This window comes from Parasteatoda tepidariorum, chromosome 7 (genome assembly GCF_043381705.1).
Source record: "Parasteatoda tepidariorum isolate YZ-2023 chromosome 7, CAS_Ptep_4.0, whole genome shotgun sequence".
Taxonomy (NCBI): Eukaryota; Metazoa; Arthropoda; class Arachnida; order Araneae; family Theridiidae; genus Parasteatoda; species Parasteatoda tepidariorum.
The window spans coordinates 16,841,353-16,864,013 of record NC_092210.1 but is presented as its reverse complement, the minus strand read 5'-3'; the positions used below and the strand labels follow the sequence as shown (position 1 = coordinate 16,864,013).

At 26.8% G+C, this 22,661-nt stretch overlaps 1 protein-coding gene across 2 annotated transcripts in view; it reads left to right on the top strand.

The window, feature by feature from the left end:
• Positions 1-21,637, top strand: part of LOC107449724 (nuclear pore complex protein Nup93) — a 38,087-nt gene extending 16,450 nt beyond the window's left edge. For both annotated transcript variants that reach the window (XM_043039586.2, XM_043039585.1), the window contains exons 6-24: positions 496-570; positions 1,615-1,707; positions 2,056-2,195; positions 2,385-2,517; positions 3,510-3,607; positions 4,889-4,948; positions 5,547-5,624; positions 5,816-5,997; positions 6,878-7,069; positions 7,537-7,657; positions 9,619-9,691; positions 10,726-10,770; positions 10,937-11,053; positions 12,744-12,862; positions 15,468-15,585; positions 17,125-17,208; positions 17,296-17,366; positions 18,284-18,344; positions 21,468-21,637. In XM_043039586.2, coding sequence (XP_042895520.1) covers positions 496-570; positions 1,615-1,707; positions 2,056-2,195; positions 2,385-2,517; positions 3,510-3,607; positions 4,889-4,948; positions 5,547-5,624; positions 5,816-5,997; positions 6,878-7,069; positions 7,537-7,657; positions 9,619-9,691; positions 10,726-10,770; positions 10,937-11,053; positions 12,744-12,862; positions 15,468-15,585; positions 17,125-17,208; positions 17,296-17,366; positions 18,284-18,344; positions 21,468-21,587 — 1,980 coding nt within the window. In that variant the 3' untranslated portion in view covers positions 21,588-21,637. The remainder of the gene's footprint in view (positions 1-495; positions 571-1,614; positions 1,708-2,055; positions 2,196-2,384; positions 2,518-3,509; positions 3,608-4,888; positions 4,949-5,546; positions 5,625-5,815; positions 5,998-6,877; positions 7,070-7,536; positions 7,658-9,618; positions 9,692-10,725; positions 10,771-10,936; positions 11,054-12,743; positions 12,863-15,467; positions 15,586-17,124; positions 17,209-17,295; positions 17,367-18,283; positions 18,345-21,467) is intronic.
• Positions 21,638-22,661: the final 1,024 nt, after the last annotated feature.

Below are 22,661 nucleotides of genomic sequence, written 5' to 3'. Positions count from 1 at the left end.
GTAAACTTAAGGAATTCAAAAGAATAAATAAATTGACATATAAAGTTATTTGTATTGTATTTAACCAAGCGGAAATTTTTTTTTCAATAGTAAGTTGCTATGGCATAAGGAATTTAAAAAATAAACTTTAAAAATTTATATTTTATTTATTTAATGATTTACGTTTCCCTACTCTTTATGTCTAATTTATCCAAATACTGCATTTGTAATTTAATCAGGTTAGACAGATTTAGCAATAGTCATGAATGAACAGTTTTTTTATTTTAATTTTTTTCATACATAGAATATTATTTCTGTTCAATTAAATGAAACAATATTAAACAATAGACAATTGTTTTTATGTGTAAAATAACAATCATAAAATTTAAAGGGTGTAGGAGTTTTGTTTGCTAGTTTTTTTTCCTTATCATTATATTCCTTTAATATATTAACAGTGTTTTATAATTTTTAAATTTTTTTTTTAATGAATGAAATATTTTTTATTTTTATTTCTAGTCCTTCATGAGTGAAACTATGAATTTAAATTCCCGTAGTACAATGGATAATACTGAAATGATGTATGCCAAAGAAGTAAGTGTGCTCTATATTATCATAAACATGAGAATTTGTTTTAAAAATAACTTTAATTATATATATATATTTAATATATATGTGTATATATATATAAGATGTTTGCTTAAGTCTATATGTGTAATACAGTGCCCATCAGTTTGTATAATCACTAGTTAGTGAAATCAGCTGCTTATTGTTAAGTAATTTCAAAGAACTGAATTATTTATAAATGATAACATTTTAATTTTTTTGGTTATCAGAGTAGGTTTGGCATGATTTAAATCATGATTAAAATCGTTATTTAAACCAATTGATTTTTTTAAACTAAAATTTTTGATTTAAATAATTTAAAAAAAAAATCATTAATTTAAATTATTTTAAGTATAAAATATTTTTACACAGTATAATTAATACATACATTTCTTAAAGTGTTTTCTTTATGTCTGCAAATAAATATGCAAATGCGTGTGCTGGAAGAGATATTTTTTCCAACAAAATTTTTTGTACAATAAAAATAATTAATTTGATTATTTTTCTGGTATATAGCAAAGGCTTTCTTTCACTTTTACTAGCATTAAGAAATTAATTAAGAGAACTCAACTAAAATTTTAAATTTTTCCTTCGTTCATCATGTGATTATGGCATAATTAGGGGTCTTGAACCCCTTCTATTTTGGCGCATCGTCAGTCCGTAGTGTATGAAAACGCCATTCGATTTACATGATTTAAAAATTTTAACAATTGTCAAAAACAATGTCAAAAAATTGTTTTTTTTGATATGATGGTTAAAACCAGATTAAACCGTCAATTGTCAAAAACTTTCCAACCCTGTTTTACAGTGCTTAAAAATATTATTTGAGTGCTTGAAAAGTGCTTAAAAGGTGCTTATTTTTTGTTGAATAATTTGGCTACGCACCTTGAAGAACATAGTGGGAAGCTGGCCTACAAAATCTGTTTCAGGCTCAAAAAAATTGCCATAATTAAAGGAATTTGCATTTGGGATTTCATTTATTTAATAAACATGATTCATATTTCTAATATTATTTTTATTTATCTTTTCCAGCTTTCATTATATAATGAACAGGTAGTAAGGGGAGGTATCAAATGTAACTTAGCAGAGAAATTCCACTCGTACTTTAAAAACTTGGACGATAAGGTAAAATATTAATATATCTCATAACTAAAAAAATTTTCTTTTCTAAATGTGTGTAAGAATATATTTTATCTTGTTCATCTTTTTTTTCTTTATTTATAAAACTTACACTGCAAGTTCTTTACTAGCATTTATAATGTATTATGTCATATCAAATTTTTTATTGCAATGTGTTTACATTGTACTGTGATAATAATTATATTATTATCACTGCAAATGTTAGCATTGAACTGTAATATCTATAATATTCACCATTTTTGAATGTGCATGAGAATATTTTTTTGTGATAAGAATTTTTTTTTTGCCCAACTTTTTTTTAATGATATGAATTATAAACTTTTTTATTTTTAGAAAGTTGTGGAACTGTGGGAAATGGTCAGAATTATGACTGACCTTCCATTGAAAGCAGATAAAGATGTTCTCACATCAAGGACATCTTTACTAATGAAAACTTCTCTGATTAAACAGGCTCGCAAGTATTTGGAAGAAAAGTAAGTTATTTTATCATCAGCTTTTCATTTCTAATTCAAAGGCAAATCTATGAAAGAACTACATTATCAACAGTTGTATTTTATAAAATAAAAAAAATTGAGATAGACTGTATTAATAGAATGTAGATATAAATAGAATCTTCTCGGTGTTGAATATGTTTTTAAAGTAAACTTTTATTTATTTTTCAGATACTTTGAGTTCATTCAAGGAATAGTTTATGGGAATTTATTGCAGGCTGAATTGGGATCAAGACCTGGTGCATATTATAACATAAGAAGTTTCTTGAAAATGAAAATTCCAATTCCACCTGCTGGTCTTGAAGTAAAAAATACTCTATATATTACAAGCATTCAATTATTAAGCAAAGTTTAATTGAAAAACAATGCATTCTTTTTTATTATTGCATAGATTTAAATTTTAACTGCTTTTAGCCCTAACGCAGAGCTGTAAATATGTCACAAACTTTAGTGCCATGGGGCACAACTCATCTACTGATGTTGTGTCCCATTCCTAGCACAAAATTTTTTTAGAGGGCAAAGATCATGAAGTTATGCAAAAAAATTTTTTATCTCTAAGATGGACTAGACAGAAAAACCTATTGGATTCAAGTCTGGAAAATAAGACGGTCATTCTTGCACTGTAAGAGAGATAGAAAAATCTGCCTTTCACTAAACTTCAATGAGTTTAGCTCTATCTGCTAGAGTCAACCAACTTACACACACTTATTTAGATGAGTTCTTAACATAAAAACTTAAAATACTTTGTCAACAGAGGAAAAAAATTGATTTAAACTTTGTCCAAGTTATTTCTTGTCATTCTGTATAATTCATACTGCCAGATCAGAATTTCTTAAAATTCTTTGACTAAATCTCATATTTTTTCTTTCTGAAAACAGATTTTTTGTTGACCTACCTGAAAATCTTTGACCTACACTTCTTTGCTTAAATTAAAATCTTATCACTTTATGGTCTAGTTTACTTGATTGTACTGGTAAGAAATTAATCCAATACGTGCATAGTAATAATATATTTATTTTGAAAAACAAGTTTATATTGAGTAAAAATTCTCCTTAAAAGCTTCCGAATCAATATAAAAATATACTTTACTAATATAAAATTAGATCTTAAATTTATTATGTATTCTATTGCACATCTTTAATTTCTTGGAATAATGTTTATAACTTTACTAGCTCTTTTTATGTTTTGCACTTATTTATACAAGAAAAATAAGTACTTTTAAATTTCATGAAGTCTTCGAGGATTAAAGGTAGATTTTAAATAAGATTATTGGTTATTTTTATTGTTTTTTTCCAGGATGGTTTAATTGAAGGTAACCCAGTATGGGCTGTCCTCTATTATTGTTTGAGATGTGGTAAAATTGATGCTGCCATAGATGCTGCAAGGAATGCTGGGTAAAATTTAAGCTTGTTTCATACATGATTATATGTAACAATTGTATTATTGAATGTTTTAACTGTGCAATTCACTTTATTTCTTTAAAATTATTGTGATAATCTTAAAATTTTTTTTATTATTAATTATCAGTTTTTATCATTTTAGTGTTTCTATTTTGTTTTATTATATGCTGGTATTTAAAAATTCATTAATATGACAACTATTTATATCCTTCTGGCTGTTTATCTTTTCCAAGTAAACGCAGATTCCATGACTATGATACACTCTAATGATTTTATATTGATTATTTTTGCATCAGATTTTGTTTTATAATTCAATCCGATTAAAACAATAATACACTTTTATTTGCAACTATGCATGTTGAATAATAACATTTGAAAAAAATAAAAGATTTTTGGACTGAATGTTTCTAGTGGAAAATACTTGATTGTGTTAGCTAATACATAATAGCTTTAAGTATATTTAATATTTTTGTTGATTTGCAAAAAATCTTTTGTACATTAAGTATCAAAATGCTTATTTAAGCATTTCTCAGGGATAAATTTTTTTTAGTAAATTAAACACTTTGATTTTTTATTGAATTGCAAGAAAGTAAATTTAAATTTACGATTTAACTGATAGTTAACTACGTTCAATAATAAACATGTCTATTCATTGACTTGTATTAAATAATAGATTTTTTATTATTACACATCACATGAATTAAGTAACATGTATTTAGATATCTTAATTGGATTATATGGTCAGCATGAGATCTGTTCCACTAGATAATTAAAGTTCACAGAAATTTTTTTTTTTGTGCAAGATTTTGTCAAACAACCTTTATTTTACTTTTCTTGAAACAATTTTTTTTTGGAATGGAATTTTTTTGAATATTATTAAAAAATTAAAATGCCAATTACAAATTAAGAATGTTGTTACAGATAATACACTACACATGCAAAGGCCTTTTCTTAAATTTTTTTTGTTGATAATCCATGATTGTTGTTTTGTCACCCAATTTGATGGGTAATTGGATGGATTCAATGAATAATTAGTATTTCATTGTGTTATGTTTTACAAAACATTTCATGTAATACTTATGATCTTGCATAATCGTTATGATTATTGATTTCTGAAAACATATTGTGTGTCTATTTGTCATAAAGGTGTATAAGTTCTTTTTACTACGATTTATTTTAATTCAGCTACTTTAGTTTTTTTAATTTTATTTTAATGATTATTTGTGACATAATTAATTGTGACATATTTATTTAACACATTTATTATTTATTTAGGGATTGCCTTAAGGATTTTCTGCCTTTTCTAATAGAGTATGGAGAAAATGAGGAGCACAGGTACAAATACATTTTGTGTAATTGAAAGATAAAATGTTTTGTTGTTGATTTTTCTTTTTTTAAAAATGGAATTCAGATTTATTTTAAAACTTTATTATGATTTTATTATAATATTATTATTATTTTGGTTGATTTCATGAGAAATTTAAACTCTTATTGATTTCTTAGTAAAGTTTGTATGCATTGTTTTCTCCCTTTTCATAATTTAAGTCCTAATTATTGGTCTATAATAATGGTGCAGCAAAATTACTTAAATTTTGCTGTTGTGAAGTAAAACTACTTATACTAGTACGGATAAATAAACAAAAATAACCGATTTAAAATATGTAATAAATTAAAATTTAATATATATTTTTAATGCATTCCATTTCAATAAAAATAAATAATTTTCTTATTTTATGCTTCATTTAACAAAACAAAAAAAAGAAAAAAAAATTACTAAGATATTTTACAACTTAACCAGCTGTAGTTTTCATGCATACAAATTTGCAAAATATAGTTTCTCTGTATCTCTTACATTTTTAAAAAAAATGAAGTACCTCCAAAACCATATTCAAAGTTTAAAATTTATAATTTTGAACACATTGTCTCATTTTAGATTAAGACCCAACAGTGAAAGTCAAGTCAAACTTCAGTATCGGCGAACAGTTCGTTCCAGCCCTGATCCATTTAAAAGGTAAAAAATATTCAATATATTGACTTTTGTTTGAAATTCAAATCTGTTGTTTTAATTTCTAAGTTCTCCTTTTCTTTCTTTTCTTTTATCAATAGTATTGCATTAGAATATAGTTACTATAATATCCTTTCTCTGAAGGAAATTTATAGCAGGAATATTATTATTAAAAAAATTGTTGCTCATTTCATTAGGGCTGTATTTTGCTTACTTGGCCGCGTTACTGATGATAGTAACCCTGACGTAATGGACAAGACAGATGATTATTTGTGGATGAAACTGTGTCTGTTACGTCCTGATGAAGAAGAGACAGGCAATGTGCCCCAAGATTCGCTAACATTTCCTCAACTTCAATCACAGCTTTTAGAAGAATATGGTAATTTATATTAATTTTATTTTGGCAATAATTGTCCCATTTTCGTCATTGTTTGTGAAATCAAAGATTACCTGCTATTCAGTAAATTCACACAACAGAGATTTTTAGTCACTTATAACAGGATAGTTTTTTAATTAATTTGGGATATTACCACATACAAATTAGTCATCAAAGGTAACTATTATTGCCGAATTTTGGTTGGAATATTTTTCAGTTTTGATAATGATGCTTGAAAATGTACTGGAAACATATTTTTTCATTTCTGTGTTGTGCGTTTGCTTTACCAGGAAATGTTCTGCTCTTTAGGTAAAACTTAGTTTAGTACATCTTTGAAACTGATCTCATTTGAATTCGACCTCCGTTGCTGTAAGTTCAAGAGATAAAAATAAGATTCATTTGAGTAAAGAAATTGCTTTTGAGCTTTGTTCAGAGGGGTTTAGAAAAGGAGCTTTTGAAATAGAAATATTTATTTTTGTTATGTTTATATCTTTTCATTGCAAATATAGTACATTTTTTGCTTTCAAACATACAGAAGTTTTAGACCTTTTTACCTTTCAAACTCGTTACCACCTATATATATATATTATAAAGGATGAAAAGAAAAAAGTGAAAAACAAGAAAGTTAATAAGTTTTATTTACTGCGCATAAGCTGCAAGTATATAGAACTCATAAAATAAGTTAAAAATATGGAGAAAACATGGAAAATTCCATGTTTTCTCTATATTTTTAACTTTTATTTATATATATATATATATATGTATGAAAATGTGTTCATATACATAATTCCTTGCATATATAATGTTAGATGATTAATCCTTAATTCAAGCAAATTTAAGTAAGCTATGATACTATGTTTTAATTACTCTTTTTTATCTGCAGGTGAATCACATTTTAATGCATACAATCAACCATTCTTATATTTTCAAGTCTTATTCCTTACTGCTCAGTTTGAAGCTGCTATTGAGTTTTTATTTAGGATTGACTCACTAAGATGCCATGCTGTACATATAGCTATTGTACTGTACGAACTTAATTTGCTGGCTATTCCTGCAAGTTGTAATGCTCCTTTGTGTAAGTAAGATTTTATTATTTCATTTTTATGTCAACCTAGAGGTAAATGTNTAAATTTTATATATATATATATATATATATATATGTCCTTGCTTTAAAACTCAGTTTAATAAATTGTAAGAAAATACCCAAAATAAAATCAATAGGAACATATGGATCAGTGATTTATTTAGAAAGATACTAAGTGAAGGAGTGAAATTATCAGTTTTTTATCAATATCAGCAGGAAATAATAGTTCTACATTTGAATTAATTATTGAATTATTTTTATGCTATGAAAGTTTTCTTTAAAGTGTAAATAGTTCTTTCGAAATAAAAATTAAATCCAAAAAGTTTTATAATAAGTAATATCTTAAAAAGCCCACAAAGCTAAGCTTGTAATTAATTAATTATAATTTTTTTTTAGTTTTGATTATTTTTCAACTTTTAATTTGTTTTACTACGATATTAAATTTCTTTATCTTTTAGTGTCCAAAGATGGTAAGGCTCCTATGAGAAGATTAAATTTATCGAGATTGCTCACGATGTACACAAAAAAATTTGAATCAACAGATCCCAGAGAGGCATTACAGTATTTTTATGTTCTTAGGTAAAATTTATGTTTTAGGTGTTTTATTTCTTATTTAGGTGTTTTTTTTTTAATTTCTTATTTTATTTATTACGTTTTAGATGTTTTATTTCTTAACTGTTTTAGTATATCTTTAGTTAACTGTTCACTAAATCATTCATATAGCTGGTCATGAAAATCACTTGTATAGTTGTTTGTATGAATCATTTATATTGCTGGTCTTAAAAATTAAGTGTATAGCTGGTTGTAAAAAATCTTTTGTATAACTGTTTATATGAATCATTTCTGAAACAGTTTAAATGAATCCCATTGTAAATCCTACTTTGTATTAAATATGTGTTCTGAAAAATTGCTTTTTTTTCTAATACTTTTTTTTGTGCAGTTTAGAGGTGTTGGTTATAGCTGTTAATGAATAATTCTTCTTAATTTTTTTATTTTGAAATGTTACCAGTTGTGCTTGCATAAATTCTCTCTTTTTTTATCACTCTGGATTCTTGCTATTTTCTCTTACTTTCTCGTGATGTTTGTCGTTGAAAAAATATGGATTTCCTGAATCCATGATACCCTAGTTACCTTTCCTCCCCTTTTTGTTAGCTTTGTTTTTCTTCTTTTTGCATTTATCTCATGTATAGATGTTGCATGTTTCAATTTTGTTACCCTGAAACTAATTTTAACTTTTACACAGTATAGCAATCCAATCTGTTTTGCTTGATGATGAAGCAGACAAAGAAAACTGTTACTTACTTTTTAATATTACTTGTTTAACCATAAACATTTATGGTTAAACAAACATAGATTTAACATTGATTTATTTAAACATAGATTTTTTTTAAAATTACTTACTGGTTTTTGATTTTTTTTTTTGGAAATTTATTATAAATTTTTTGTAAATAAACTTTCACTTTCCCTGAAGTTAAAGAAGAGAGAAATGATTTTTTTTTCTCATCATTCATAAGTTTCCTTAAAAGATTAAAATTAAAGATCGTCAATATTCTCTGATAATAATAACACTTATGANTGTATATTGTTGTATAGCTAATAAATTTATGAAGTCTCGCTAATGTTGCGTTGTGGTATCTGGAATTTTAGAAATTTACTCTGGAAAGTCTGGAAAACTCAGGGAATTTTTTTTCTTCTGGAGAGTGGCCACCCTGTTAAAGCATTATTATTATATGTTAACTATGATTATAAATTCTGGTAATAGTCTATGTGGAATAAAAAATACAATTCAAAAAGTTGTATTTTAGTTGCAACATTAAAAAAATAGGTTTATTTTATATTCATAATTTATGTGTAAGTATATTATTGTTATTAATTTTGTTTTTTGTGTTTTAGAATATATTGTTCTTTTAGGCTTTGCATTTTATATGTGTTGATACATAACATTTCTACTGATTTGACATTTATAATAATATGTTTTAATTATTTTAAATGTTGCACTTTCATTTTAACATAAGGAGAATATCTTTATTCAACAGTGCATGCCAAATATTCAAAATTGCTTTTCAGAAATAATGATAGTCAATATTTCAGTCATACTCCAAGTAAATATGTAAAAGCAGGCATTTATTGAAGAATATTAAAATTGGTCAGATATCAGTGACATATAGTGATTTTGCCCTTTGCTTAATGATATAGTCTCCTTTTGTTTAGTTATATAGTCGTCTTTTGTTTAGTGATGTAGTCTTTTTTTGTTTAGTGATATAGTCTCATTTTGTTTAATGCTATAGTCTTCTTTTGTTTAGTGATATAGTCTTCTTTTATTTAGTGATATAGTCTTTTTTTGTTTAGTTATATAGTCTTCTTTTATTTAGTGATATAGTCTTATTTTTTTAGCGATTTTTCCTTTTCCCACAGTTTCACATCGTAATTTTTTCTTTCGTTTTTTTTTTTCGTAAATGCAAAAACTATTTCTGGAAATATATTCTTTATCCTATTCTACAAAATGATAAAATGTACCATACAATATGAATTTTTTTTAGAGACTTAAAGAGCAACAGAGGTATCAGTCTCTTTATGGCTTGCATCAGTGAACTAGTTTTGGAGACAAAGGAGGTAAGAGAGGAATTTTAATATTAATATGTTTCATTTTTTGTAAATTGAATTATTAAGTACAAAGTTTTATTATTATTTTTTAATAAAAGTTTGCTGACTTACAGTTTTAATTATAAATATACAGAGGAGTCGGATAAATATTTTCGAGTGGTAGTCTTTTAATGTATGATTCTTGGTTTAGTTAAATCGATTTATAGGATTTTTACTCACCGCTACTTCTAAATAATTCAAAGGCTTATGTGATGTGCCCCTTTGTTACAGTTTAGCCGCGTGGAGCCTTTTAAAAAGTTGCAAAATTAACTAAAAATCTGCATATTTTACTCTGTTGTTCTCTAACGCTTTTTAAAATATTTTTTCAAATCCGGATCAGTTGGCATCTTAGTATATAAGATAAATCTCTGATGCTATAGAAAATTAATCACTACTCTAAAATGTTTTCAATGAATTGACTAATATTAAGATTTAAATTAGTAACATAAACTAAATGGAATAAAATGGTGCACAGTTTTTTATGTGCTGTATTTTTATGTAATTTAATTTATGTAGTAATTTACAATAAATTCATTTGATTTCAATCCCTAAATCCTACATATTACAGTTTTAATTTCTTATTGATCTTTATCTTGCTGCGATTGTATCATTATGGTATTTCCACTGCTACTCCCCATGCTGTTGCCTTATATATTTAAATATATATATATTTTTTCTCATTTATTAAATTTAGAAAAGAATGATAAACTTAAATTTTAAAAAAAAATCTAATTTATGTTTTAAAAGCAACTGAAGGTTGTTAATCTAAATTAAAAACTTCACATAATGATTTCAACAATTTTTCTGTTTTGAAATTTAACATAACTATTTTAGTGAACATGTATATGTTTGTGTATTAGACTTGAGCATAAAATTTTTAACTAGTATATTAGCTCTCTGCACAATATTTTTTTAATTTATGTATGTATATTTTTAAATTAAAAAGCTAAATTATTTATTACTATTGAATTTGATAGTAATTTTAATATTGTTTTACATTTTAGTATGAAATGTTGCTGGGAAAAATTGAGCCAGATGGCTGTCGAAAAGTAAATATATATATATTTATATATTTTTATTTATTCAGTTTTACTTTTTTTAAAGTTTGACATTTAAAAATGTATCTTAAATACTGTTCGTGTTTTTATTTTTAATTCTTATTTTGTTACCTGCATTAGATTGCTGCTTTAATAAGTTTGCTTTAAATTCTTGTAGCCAGGGGCAGTTGATAAGTTTTTAACTGACACGCAAGCAATAATCGAAATCGTTGCTACTGACAGTGAAAGCAAAGGACTTTATGAAGATGCTATTAAACTTTATGACCTAGCAAAAGTAAGTTAAAATTATTTTATACCGAAGCACTGTTTATATGTTTTTCAGGTGGCCAATATAAATCAACCCATGAATGACTATGTAAAACTGAAAATGAAGCAAATTATTATATATTGATTATGAAATAATAATATTGATAAATGTAATATTGTTGTTAATTTGGCATCCAATATTATTGATATAGAAAACAATAGAGACAGACCCCCTTTTGTTCTAAACTGGTACTATACAGTTAGAGGGGGTGGGAAATTCGTTTTTAAAGTTCCACTTTGAGTTTTTCGAATCATGGACAAATATTATATCAGGGCTTGAAACTGACAGTGATTCATATGTCCAGGACCGCAAAAAATCTTAATGTTGACCAGGGTTGGCAAGATTTTGCCGCAGGTGGAAAAAACCATGGTAAATACCGGTAAAAACCGTCCTGGCAAAAACAGGTTTTTGCCAAGCAAATTGGCAAAAAGGGGCAAAAACCTATATTTTCCAAGATGAGAGGACAAAAACACATTTTTGATACAACATTATTCCTAAAATTGGAATATATACTATAAATATAAATAATTACAAAAAAATTAACAAAATTATTATTCCATAAGTAAATGATAATGTAATAATATCATTCTAGTAGTTTAAAACATTATTGATTGGAAAATTTGTGATTATTCTTTTTTTTTCCCAGTGAAATGAGCTTATTTTAAATTAATATAACTATAATTTAAAGCATAAAATATCTATCAATATGTGTAGTTAATTATTGTACAAATAATAATTTTTTATAATAAATAATAATATTATACAAATAATAATATTTATTTATTTGTAAAAAAACATTTATTTTAGGATTCTAAAATGAAAAGAGATCACAAACTTTCAATCTTTTAAAAATTATTACCATTATATTAATTATTAATATGTTAAAAATAATTTTTTCATGTAATGTATCAAAATTATTATTCCTTATGATGTATTTAAATTTGTTTCAAGTATTTTGTAATAATATTTAATCAGCAATTTAGATGATTTGGTTTTTGCCGGTTTTTACCAGTTTTTGCCGGTTTTTACCAGGTTTTTGCCACTGTCCTGGCAAAAAACCCTTTTTGCCGGCAAAAACTCCAACCCTGATGTTGACTATAGATCCCCTGACCAGCAACGTAAAAGAATGGTACGTTTGTTTTGTTTCTGAATTTTTCATTTTGTATTTTGGTCTGTGTTACTGTTACAAAACAGTACATTTCCTCATACTAGTAAACATTACTCATTCTTAGTTTAGTAATCTTTCATTTAAATTCACTTTATTGACTTTATTTTTATTAAAAAGGATCTAATTGAAGCTTGCTAATAGACCAGTTAAAATGTGTATGGAGTGGTAATATCTTTTAGTCTCTAGTCCATATACTAGTGAACAAATTTTCTTAATTTCCATCCCTGAGATCTATATACTTAAAGAAAAAGATCTATAACCAATAATGAATGCTTTTCCTGTTGTACAAGCAAATTATTTTGACATTGCTTTAAAAATGAACTGAGACAATGTATAAATGAAAAAGGTATATAAATGGGAAAAATTTTTGAATACAAAAAAATTGTTTTTTTTTGTTACCCACAATAGCTCTTTGTGTTTAAGTAGCATTTGTTTTACAAAATTTTATAATTCTTGCATCCAAAAATGTTTACAATTTTGTATTTTTAGAAACATGAAAAAGTCATAGAAATTTTAAATAAGCTTATGTCTCAAGTTACACCAGAAATGAATGTCCTTGGTTCAAATAGGCAACGACTTGAAAACATAGCTTTAAGTATAGCTGAAAGGTAAGTCCTTAATTTAACAATAATTTTTACTCTCATTGAATTTATTCTAACCAAAGCACACTCTTGTTTAAGATTTGTTGCATTGTATGTTTTTATTGTCTTTTAAATTGATTTATATTTTTCAAAATTTTTTTTTTAAAGTAATTTTATTTTGTTCCACTTGCGTTTCTTTTTAAAATAATGATATCTATATGAGTGAAATGTAATTTTTTGACACATTAAAGAACCAACAATAAGAGCTATTCCAAAGAAAAAATGCAAGTTTTGATGCAATTTTTTTTCTTTATGTGCAACTTAGATTTCTAAGAAATTTCTTTGCCAAAAATTTGTATTTTCACCATAGATTACGAGGATATTGATCAAAATTTTCTAACTTCTGAGAAAAAATGTTACTTCAAATACATTTTCTATTTTTTTTTTTATATAGTTGCTATGAATGTACAGTAAACTCCCGATTATAATCTGCAAAATTGAGTGGCCCAACTAGCGAATATTAACAAATTCACAGATAATCCGCAAAACGCTTAAAAATGACACGCATCATAAATGTTTCAAATGTGTATGATAAATTTTTATATCTTTTATTGTCTATAATCTGCAGTTTTCTTCACATTTTTTTTTTGCATTTTTTTTTTCTGTATGAACAAGCCTATCACCTTTTTTTGTTTCTTGGTGTGGAAAAAAGTACACCGAAAACAATGTTTGAAACACATGGATTAGTTTTTACAAAGAGTTACGGTGTGTACACGATTTTTAGAAACTCTTATCAGTAACAAAACTAGTAATAAACAAAGGGCAACAATTATGAAATCATGCATATGGCCTGTAAATTATTGAAACCTCTGATTCTTTTTCTTTCAGGGATATAAGTGTACCAGTAGTTGTGTGGGAACCATACTTATTTGTTAGTTAACCATTTTATAACTGATAATAGTTCCAAGAATGTGTTACATGTTGGGTAATTAAATGACTGAGGATAATTTATTCCTATTCATCATATTAAAGGAAGACGAAAAACTTGATATCAATATCATTGCTTTGAATAGTAACAATACGATTCAGAAAAAGATCCTGCTTTGATGGGTGCCGAATCTACTCATTGATATTTGAACTTCATCCTGCATTTACAGTTCGACAGCTGTTGCACGACTCACGTTGTTTTGCTCTTTATGACTGCCCTGCCATTTTCTCCCTTTCAATGCTCGTTTTTACTTAAGTATTGCACTTGATGCTGCAATGTTTAAATGTAGACAAATTATTTGATTGATTGTGAACACTTGGGCTACGAGCATAAATGTTTGCTACTTTAATGTTGTTCCCAAAACTCTTAAAATAGAAACTCTTAAAACTCTCTATGAATTAATTTATTTTCAATTCTAAATACTTTGTTGCTTATCATTGCAAAAAAAAAGGTGAAGAGCGGATAATCCGCCTGTGGATTATCGGGTGTTTACTGTACAGGTGATTTTTCCATTTTTCAAAAATATTCATGCCTCTATGTATTTTCTAGTGTTCAGCTTTGTGTAAATTTCATTAAATTTTCTAACAGTCATATTTTTACAAGAAAGGAAAAGAAAATATTAAATTGATGTAAAAATTTTATCATCTATTCTCTCAGAGCTTATTATTTATCCTCTGGGATTTCTGCTGCAGAAATAACTAGATTTTAATTATAAATTGTGTCTTGCGTGCTAAGATTTTTTTACAACTTGAAAATTCTTAAATATATATTCTTATTCAGTATATTTTTTGTTGTCTTTGTTTTTTAATTTCAGATGAAATCAGTCAAAATAAATTTTAGTGCAGTGGTGCCCAATCCCTTTGATTCATTTCTCTGTTTTCCCTATTTCTTAAAACTCATTTACCCATCAAAAAACGCCAAATATAGATTTAAGATACTTATTCAAATTTTGATTATTTTATAATGCTCTTTAAAAATGAATCAATGAAGGCATGCATCATTTTAATATAACGATGCTTAGAAATAAATATTGGTGTAGCAAACCAGTTATGTGATTAGTCATTTTTGTTTAATAGGATGTGTGTAATTGTTTCTTTTTTATTATTACTTCGATACAGAGAGTAGCTCTTGCAAAGGCAAAATGAACGTCATTTTCAACTTTCAATCTATTTCTTTAAATAGTTTTCATTTGTAAACTTATTGAGAAGTCTTACTAGTGAAGATATCAATAAAATGTGAAGTAATGCTTTAATAGCTCTTTCTAACATCAATGCAGGTAAGTTCAAAATTCTGGGATTGATTTCGTTTCAAATACGTCTTTTGCCTGGATACTTTTTCCGTCCAAGAAATTAATCTTACCAAATATCAAAAACTTTTTTAACGGCAAAACTAACTAGATTTAAAATTGAAATCAACTTCTCATTTGAAAATTTAGGAAAGCGTACCTTCTGATTAAATTTCTGAAGGGGTCCTGTCTGCAGTAGAAATCGTATGTGTAATCAGACTAACCTTATTCCCCATTGGTTGGAAACTACTACCATAGTGTATAATATTTTTTTCTACATATTTTACAACATTTATAACATTACACATTACCTACTTAAACTTGAAAAATATGTGATGTCATGATGAAAATATTTTCAGGTACAAAATTCAGGGACATTCTGCAAATCCAGAGACCTCAGCTACCTTTTTCCTTCTGCTCGATCTCATGTCATTTTTTAATTTTTATCACAAAAATCAACATACTCAAGCATTAGATGTAAGTTTAAATTTATTTTTAGGTTTCAGTTATTAAAGTTTAATTTGATAGTACAGTACAGAACCCGTTATCCGGAAATCAGAAAACCGGAAAACCAAAAAACCGGAACGAAATTCGATAAATTTTCCCGCCATTTAAAAAAAAATTTTTTTTTTCTTCATAAGATTTTAGGATTTTTCTTTCTTTTTTGAAGGATGTTCACCTTACCATCATTTTGGAAATAATCATTAGTATATTACTTCATCGTTTTTCTTTCTTTTTAAGATTATTTCCAAAAAAAAATATTTTTATTTGGGTTTAACAATAAAAAAACGGCTTTTTGTAGCGATTCAGAAAACCGGAAAAATCAGTTATCCGGAATAGCGATGGTCCCGATCGTTCCGGATAATCGGTTCCCTACTGTTCTATGTCTTAACAGGATTTGTGGAAATTTTTGAAAACAGGAGGAGATTGTGACATAACATTCAAATGGTCTTCAAGTTGCGGTGTGCGATGCAGCTTCTGTTGTTTATCACTGTGCTTTATAGTTAATTAGTTAGATATATGTCTATATGCTGTTTTAGTTCTATGCACTGTGCAAAAAAATAAACGGACCACCCTGACTAACTTTTTATCTAATGATTGGATTTTTCGAATCTAGGACTCAATATTAATGGTTCAACAGTGTGACTAAAAAATTATGCTAATTAATTAGTGAAGGCGATATTTTAAGGTGCGAAATCAGACTCAAACACCTACTTTCTCTGAATAAACATACCTTTTTTTTTGTTGACAGATTCAAATTTCTGAAATATAGGGGGTAGCCACAATCTAGAATATATGGCCCAAAGTAAAAATCCTTTAATGTTAACTTTATTTTCTGAATATTTTTTAATTATTTGATTTAATAATATTTAAGTATTTCAAATCAAATTACAATAAAGCGACATGATGTGATCGCAATTGTTTATCTGGTACAATTTTGCCGCTAGTTAGATTCTTTTCCTCAATTTATTGTATTTTGATAACTTATTTTAATTATATTTAGGTTCTTAATGACTTGGTTTATAAAATTCGAATATTTTAAATTAATATTTATTAAGGTAATGTGTTTGCGATTGTATTGCATTTGAATTGCGCACAATTGTACATGGTACAATTTTACGTACATTTGAAAATAATTTCTGATTTTAAATAAGATCACATATATTAATTCATTGTATATATAATAACTATACAATGAATTAATATTTAATGTTTTTTAAACATGTAATAATTTATTTTGTATGTAACTTAATATTTGTAACGGATGCATTAACTTAGCGATAGATCACATGGTAAAATTTTGTGCGGCGTATCTTTCTGAAATTACAGTATGTGCTCATATGTAAAAAGTTTACAAATAATACATATTAAAAAATAAATAGAACATTAGAACAACTTAACAGGTGGGCAAAAGGGATTAAAAAAAGCATTAATTTATTTGTATTATTTTGTATTTATGTTTTTTAATATTAGTTGTGTATTATGGTTAAAAGTGATGTATATTCAAATATTTAGATGATAAAAGCTCTGAAACTCTTACCCTTTAACAATCAGGAGGTGGAGCAAAAAGTAACTGCGTTTTCAACGTATTCAGAAGAGGTATTGTTTTATGTTTTTCTGCTCTCAACCCCAAATTACATAGATATATTTTTGTGATAGAAATGATAAAAAATCTACATTTTATAGGTGAGACGGAACTTTCCTGATATTCTTTTAGCCACTATGAATATCCTTTATGCTGAATATAAAAGGGCCAAGTATGTTTTTTTGTTTTTTTTTTTTGTTGTAATAACTATCAAATTTACTGACATTTAGTATTCTGTGTTTACTACTAAATAATTCTTAAAATTTCTTTAGTTTATCTGTATATATTATAAATTTTGACCCTATTATATATTTTATTTTTAATTTCGAAAATTAAAGCTATTTTTTAAAAATAATTCTAATCTAAAATCTTTCCCTAATTTTTTTTATCAGCCAAGTAAAGTTGAATTTGCCTATAACAAGTCTTGATTTAATGAGAACCCAGATTTAATGTAAAAACCAGAAATACTTGGTACAGTGTTAAATTATAACATCTATACTGGTATACAACTAATCCCTTCATAAAAATATTACTTTTTGAAGTTCTTTGAATTGACAAATTCCTTTTTGATATTGACGATGTATTTTGGGAATGCATGTTATCTGAAGAACATTAACTCAACAGGAAGACAATAAAACATTTCAACGCAAATTAACAAACTTATTTTGTACTCTATTAAAAAAAAACAGATTTAGTACTATACTTTTAATTAATCATATATGGACTTTTATAATTTGTCCAGGAACTTGTTTTTCACAAGCACTAGATTGTAATGAGTGAATTCTGCACTCATGTTAAGCGAATTTGACTGCATTGATTAACGAAGAAATGTTTTAAATTTTTGTCTAATCAGCATGTAAACAAATTATAAAAAGCTGTAATATTGCAAAATGAGAGAAAATTTTTTTTAAAACAATACTCATGATGAATATTCAATTTCACTTTAAAATTAAGTTAGATTTTTCATTTTGACTTTGAATTTTTTGCTATATATGTGATATAAATTTTTTATTAAGTGCTTTTTTGAATACTTAATTAAATCCTTATTTATTTATTATCTATGTTAAAAATTTAGTTTTATTTATTCAGGCAATCAGGTACCAGCAATCAAGATTCCAGATTTTTAAATGAAAATGCAAATAAAGAAAAGGTATTTTTTTCTTTTTTAATTCTTATCCTTTTTTGAGACATGTACTTATACTAGCTATTTATTTTGTTACTTTTAATAAAAATGGGTAACAAGTTCATTACATGTTACCCTTGAAATTTCTTACATACTCTAATAATTTCTTATGTACCTTCTCTCTCCCTAAATTTCATTATACAGTGCTGGAAAAAAATATAAAGCCTCTGAAAAAAGTGATAAAACGCAATATGAAAGGATTTATATAGTTTTTTTATTTCACAATACATAAGCCGGGGTCTGCCTAGGTTTTTTTAAAAGGTACCTATTTTGTGAAAATTTAGAAATAATTTGGGAAAATTAAAAAATCAACTTAACATGTACACAATATCCTTTTGATTAGTATTTTACCAAGAACTCAGGACACTTAGCATATTGAGATAACAGTATACTCAGATAAAATAACAGATTTTTAATATTAACATACTGAGACAAGTTTTGACGTTGAATTCGGTTAATACTGAGTAGTTGTAAAAATTAAATATTTATAAGTATAAATTAAGACAAAGATTTTTATCGATGAAAAAAAGAGAAAGAAATATATATTCAATCATAAATTTATAATCTGCTAACTCATAATAAAGGACAATTGTACCACAAAGTTTTAAAAGGCATGGAGGAAAATATTAAAATTTGCTTTTTAAAAAAAAGTATTTTATGAAAGTACCGTTTTTCATATAGTTGAATTTGTGGAAGTACTGTTTGACCAAACGGTGAATTTGTGAAGGTACCTCTAAACGGTAGTAAATTTGCCCTGACAGACCCCTGATAAGTAAAGTAATTCTGCTTTCTGTCATAGAAACATTAGCTTCGAAAACCTATATGTTCTTGGTGAGGCAGTGGAGATGTAATATTTTCGGCACAGTATTATTTTTTCGTAGTATAGCCATACATTATGACGTAATAAAATCAGAAGCAAAATGACATTAATAGCAAAATGTATTACACATTACTTTATTTGTCATAATAAGATTTCAACACAAAGTAAGTTGGAGTATGAAGTCATTACAATTATTACATCAGTAATCAATGTGAGATCATTTGTTTTTTAATACATTTATCAACCTCGCATTCGTGGGCTCAGATAGAGTTCGTAAAGTGCTGATATCAATATTGTTCTGAGACATCTTGGTTGCATCAATCAAATCCGATTTGCTCTTGAATTATCAACCAGATCTCTAAACGTTTTTTACTAATATGCCCTAAAGATTTTCTACCAGATTTAGATTATGGACTTTGAGATGGCCAATCATGGGATTTAACCTCATTTGCTTTCCTCCAGGATATACTGTCAAACCTCTATCGCTAAATCCCGATAATAAGTTCGTTATATGGAAAATTCGTTAAATAGAAAAACGCCTTTAGAAATACTTGAACAACACAAAACAAAATTTAAATTCATAAACACTAGACATAATTAAAATAGCAATGGATACACCTTTATCTTGTAAACTCTATTTATTTTATAAATCTTAGCCATAAAAGAAATCTGTATGGAAGAAGCATCGAGCAAAGCATTATCCAATGTTACACTATCATGCTGCGTACATTTTTTACTAAAAATAGCTAAATTTATGTATAAAATGATAGCTGCAATTATTATAAAAGTAATTTTGAACATACATTACCACATGTGGTTTAATTGTTACTGATTAAATCCGTTTTGTCCGAGTTTTCAGTTTGAAATGCAGACAGAAGGAGAAAGGGATTTTACTGCTTTCTCAAATAGTTAAGTGGCTGCGAAAATCAATTCAAAGTCTAAATGTTATAACCCCTATAAAATCTAAATGTTCTGAAATATTTCGGGAAATAGGGAAAATGTATCTCAAAGAAAATTTGTTAAATAGAAAATTCACTTCACTATTTGGAAGTTATTTGATGAAGAAATTTTCAAAATGTTCTTGGTTCCTCGAAAAAAATCACAAATGTAGTTGAATATGAAGTATGGACTGCTGCATTGTCCTATTGGAATGTCCAGTCTCCAGTTGTTGTAAGAGGAGCAACAAGCAATAAATTATCTATCAATATATCCTGATACATAATTAAATTCATTTCAGTTTGTAAAAACATAATTTGGAATTTCACCGCCCGCAGTAAAAATGGCCCAAATCGTGACCATCCCACCATCATATCGACATTTGAAAAATAAGTGGGGTTCAATTCGTAAGCCGTACCAAAAATATCGACAGCCATCTGGTCCATCCAAATTAAACTTCTTTTCACCAGAAAAGATCCAATCACTCCAATTCATACTTTTCTTAAGATGTTTCTTTACAAATGCTAAACAAGCATCTTAGTGCAATTTAGTAAGCGAAAGTTTTTCTTCAATATTTTTAAATTGAATGTTGGAATTATTACTTAAATGATTTCTAACCGTAACAAGCAAGCTTCCAGATTCGACTTACTTGCCTTGATGATTTTTTTTTAACCTTCCAATAAGCTGCTTACTGCCCTACCTTTCGGGATTCCTGAAGTAACTATTCGCTGCAGCCATGGATCGTCCTATTATTTTTGCAATTTGAGAGCCACTCAAGCCCATTTGTTTAAAAGCTAAAATTCTACCTTGTTCACCTCCTGTTGAATGAGTTCCTCTTGGCATTGTATTGAACGTGCTATCTACTAAATCTGCTTTTATACAACTCTGATTTGCTTCTTTTACTGGAGCAAACTTCTTTCTCATATATTTTATGCCTGACAAAGACGTAATTAGCATCGACTTTGTACTTTTTTCCAAGTTATTTTTCAATGATTATGTCAATTTTGCCGTAATTGAAATAATATGCTGTGCAAAAAGCAAATTGCCATGCAAAACAATTAGGCTCTACATTTACAAGTAGAAAATAAATTTGCTTATTCAACTATAACTGTGAAGTTTCAGATTTGGCAACTTTTTGTTCTGCTTTATACTTTATCTAGTACTGTACATATTGAAGCTCATTGATTTTGGTTAAGCATTCTTTTCTTGAGATTTGGATTTAGTAGCTAAACAAACTTAAATTTTTTTTTTGAGTTAACATTTTGTTGCTATTTTAAAAAAAAATATTTGTCATCATTAAATATATAATTTTAATAACTTCTTTTTTATTGCAGTTCATTTGTTTTTTGAGAACTCAAGCTTCAGCTCTTATTACCTTTGCTGGAATGATTCCCTATCGTATGCCTGGTGATACAAATGCTAGACTTGTACAAATAGAAGTATTAATGATTTGAAAAAAGCATTTTTTTAAAATTTTTGTGTTAATAAATTTCTATGTTTTGTATCTGAGTGATTTTTTATTTTGAAATAGGGGTTTTACTGGGAAAGAATCTATAATTTATATATGGTGCATAGCGTTTTTAAAATAAGTGCTTAAAGGTGCTTATTTTCGATTTTAGTTATTTAAAAGCCCTTAAAAGTGCTCTTTTCCATTGGGAGTTTTTAAAAAGTGCTTAATTCTCCCTTTTCGAACATGACATTTTTTTTTCGTTACCATGTCGATTTTCGCCACATATTATGCAAAAGCGTGCTTTTCACATTGTTCTATTCAATGTTTTCACAAATCATTTTGGCGTACCGTCGGTCCATAGCGCATGAAAGGGCCAATAATTTTACATGTTTGATGAAATACTTGTGAGTCCGTATGTGCGTCTACTGAGCTGGGTTCGGCGAGATAATTGCTATCTCTGCTGCATTTTGCAAGATATTCTCAATTTCAGACTTCATTTTCCACCCTCTGATATCGAACCAAAAAATCTCTCGATCATTTTATAATGGCTAATATAATCAAGAAAAGAGTTCTTTGTAAGAAACTAGTTATTTTCTCATGATCATGTAAAGTCTTGGAAAATTATTCTGCAATTTGTTAATGTATATAGTGCTTGAAAATATTTTTTGAGTGCTTAAAAAGTACTTAAAGGTGTTTATTTTTTGCTGAAAGATTTGGTTATGCAGCCTGATATGTCACTGACACTAGGCTGAAAACTAATAATTTTGCAATATTTTCAAATATGAAAAATAAAAATAAACAAAAAATAATTTATAGTAATGCATCAATAATTGGAAATTTTTATTGCTTTTAAATCCTTGAATAAAACGATATGTTGGATAAATTGTTGCATAATATGTTGCATTGTTTTCGATATAATGTTATAAATTTTTGAGCCTGTCAATCATATTTAATTATTGACAGACAAGTCTATAATTAAATATTATTGACAGAATACTAAATTGCACAGATTATTATTATTTAAATATATTTTTAAATGTTATTTGTGTTCAATGAGGTATAGTAACTAAAAAATTAA